This window comes from Cebus imitator, unplaced genomic scaffold, assembly GCF_001604975.1.
Source record: "Cebus imitator isolate Cc_AM_T3 unplaced genomic scaffold, Cebus_imitator-1.0 Scaffold527, whole genome shotgun sequence".
NCBI classification, from domain to species: domain Eukaryota; kingdom Metazoa; phylum Chordata; class Mammalia; order Primates; family Cebidae; genus Cebus; species Cebus imitator.
In genome coordinates this window covers 909,093-911,591 of record NW_016107842.1, presented here as the reverse complement: position 1 = coordinate 911,591, position 2,499 = coordinate 909,093, and the positions used below count along the sequence as shown (strand labels likewise).

At 39.4% G+C, this 2,499-nt stretch overlaps 1 protein-coding gene across 2 annotated transcripts in view; it reads left to right on the top strand.

Moving 5' to 3' along the window:
* The window catches only part of APOO (apolipoprotein O), a 75,464-nt gene that overhangs the window by 32,738 nt on the left and 40,227 nt on the right, over positions 1–2,499 (top strand). For both annotated transcript variants that reach the window (XM_017514585.2, XM_037733466.1), the window contains exon 4: positions 1,618–1,672. In XM_017514585.2, the coding sequence (XP_017370074.1) occupies positions 1,618–1,672 (55 nt within the window). The remainder of the gene's footprint in view (positions 1–1,617; positions 1,673–2,499) is intronic.

Sequence of the window (2,499 nt, the reverse complement as noted above, 5' to 3'; positions counted from 1 at the left end):
CCTCCTGAGTAGCTGGGATTACAGGCACGCGCCACCATGCCCAGCTAGTTTTTTGTATTTTTTAGTAGAGACGGGGTTTCACCATGTTGACCAGGTTGGTCTCGATCTCTTGACCTCGTGATCCACCCGCCTCGGCCTCCCAAAGTGCTGGGATTACAAGCTTGAGCCACCGCGCCCGGCCATTTAATTTTTTTTTAATAGTAAAAATATTAAGCTGGCAGAAGAAGTGAGCATTCACTCTAGACATCAATCTGGTTTTCTTTTCTTTTTTTAAGGGGAGGAGGTAGAGACAAGGTTTCACCATGTTGCCCAGGCTGATCTCGAACTCCTGGGCTCAAGAGATCTGCCCACCTCAGCCTCCCAAGTAGCTTGGACTACAGACAGATACCACCATGGCCAGCTAATATTTTTATTTTTTGTAGAGATGGGGGTCTCTGCTGTGTTGCCCAGGCTGGTCTCAAATTCCTGACCTCATGCAATCCTCCTGCCTTAGCCTCCCAAAGTGTTGGGATTACAGGCATGAAGTAATGGATTTTAATGAAATGATACTCAGTTCTTTAGGTCTTCCACCTCATTTGGCATTTATTATTTAAGACCATTTAAAGGGTGAGGATAGCTTGTTCTGACTTGAACTGAATTATACAAAACAAATCCTTTTCCAAATGGCAACTAGTTCTGATGCCTTCTGATACCCATGTATCTCTTCCTGTCTTCACTGTAGACTTCTTGAAGGTGAGTACCTTCTAACGGGTCCCTCGTTTCCTTTAGGATTATCTGATGTTCATGTACAAAGTCTTTTTTTTTTTTTTTTTTTTTTTGAGACGGAGTCTCACTGTGTCACCCAGCAAGCTAGCGTGCAGTAGCTCGATCTCTGCTCATTGCACCCTCTGCCTTCTGGGTTCAAGTGATTCTCCTGCCTCAGCCTCCCGAGTAGCTGGGACTATAGGCATGTGCCACCACGCCTGACTAATTTCTATAGTTTTAGTAGAGATGGGATTTTACCACATTGGTCAGGCTGGTCTCTAACTCCTGACCTCAGGTGATCCACCCACCTCAGCCTCCCAAAGTGTTGGGATTAAAGGCATGAGCCACCGCGCCTGGCCACAAAGCCTTTTTAATTGTTGTTAAGAGAATGTTGACACCTCATTTGCTTTGGGATATAGGCTTCTTTGACTCAATAAAGCTGGCCATTCTTTCTTCAAATGGAGAGTTTCCAGATGTAGGCTCTAATTAATGGCAGATCAGGAAGTAGTTAATGTGAAAGACAGATTTAATCTCATGGAGAAAAGCTTGCCACTTAAGTATCAAGAGGATTGATTTTTAGTCTGCTTTTTCCGTTTTAATAGAAGAGTGAAAAGGCTGGGTCGTTGAAATCATTCTGCTTGGAATCTGCTTCCTGTGTTAGTAGTAAGCCATTCTGCTGAGTAATTTGCAATGAAAGGAAGATTACAGGAGAAAAAACAGACAAAAAGACCCAGATAGACAGTGTATCTCTTTGTTGAAAAAGTGTTAATAATATGATAATTTATTCAGTAAAGACAAATATATTTATTCTGTTAACTTTCTAATCAGCGGATCCTGTGAATAGTTTCATTCAGTTTCTTTTTACCTTTTTAGGAAACGTACTCCCAAACTAAGCCCAAGATGCAAAGTTTGGTTCAATGGGGGTTAGGTAAGTTGATTTTTAATTAGGCATAATCAGCTGCTTCATTAACATTGAACTCTTTATTTAATCGGAGTTCTATGAATGAGCTCCAAGAAATCTGTAGATTCCTTAAAATTATATGCAAAATTTTAGAGCTTTGTGGATTTTTCTGGGAAGAGGAGCTGTTGTTTTCATCAGATTTCAGGCAACTAGTATCCCCAAATAGGTAAGTCTCTTCAAGATCGTTAGGATTCTTGGGCTAGCAAGTATATACACTGCTTTAAAAAAAACAACTCATTGAAGAGGAAGTTTGCAAAAAGAAAAAAAAAAAACAACTCATTTCCAGGCGCAGTGTAATACACCGTACTAATTCACCAATAGATTTTCAGAATTGGAGTAGCTCATTTGCACTGCAGTGAATAGATGCTATAGAAGTTTTGAAGCAGGAAAGAGCTGAGCTAATATGCCTGGGAAAGGTCTTATTGCATAATTGATAGTGTTCTTACATTTTTTTACATTTGGTTTTATTTTCCTTGATTGTTTTTCACTTGTGGGCCATTTATCACATATACTCACAAACTGGATTCACAGTCTATGTTCTGACTGATCTCAAGCAGGAACTGGTAAATAAATAAAGATGTTGATCATATTTCATTCCCCTCATTGGGCATCTCAGAAACAAAATCTTGTTTTTACAAGGGTTTGTTTCCATGATGAAACAAAATAAACATCAGTACAGTTTATTTGCTAGAATCATCATACTGTGTTGATGTCCTAATCTTTCTGAGACTATCAGATAAATTTATCATTTGAAGACAGATATAGTAATAGTTGCCTACTGGTTCTTTTTTTTT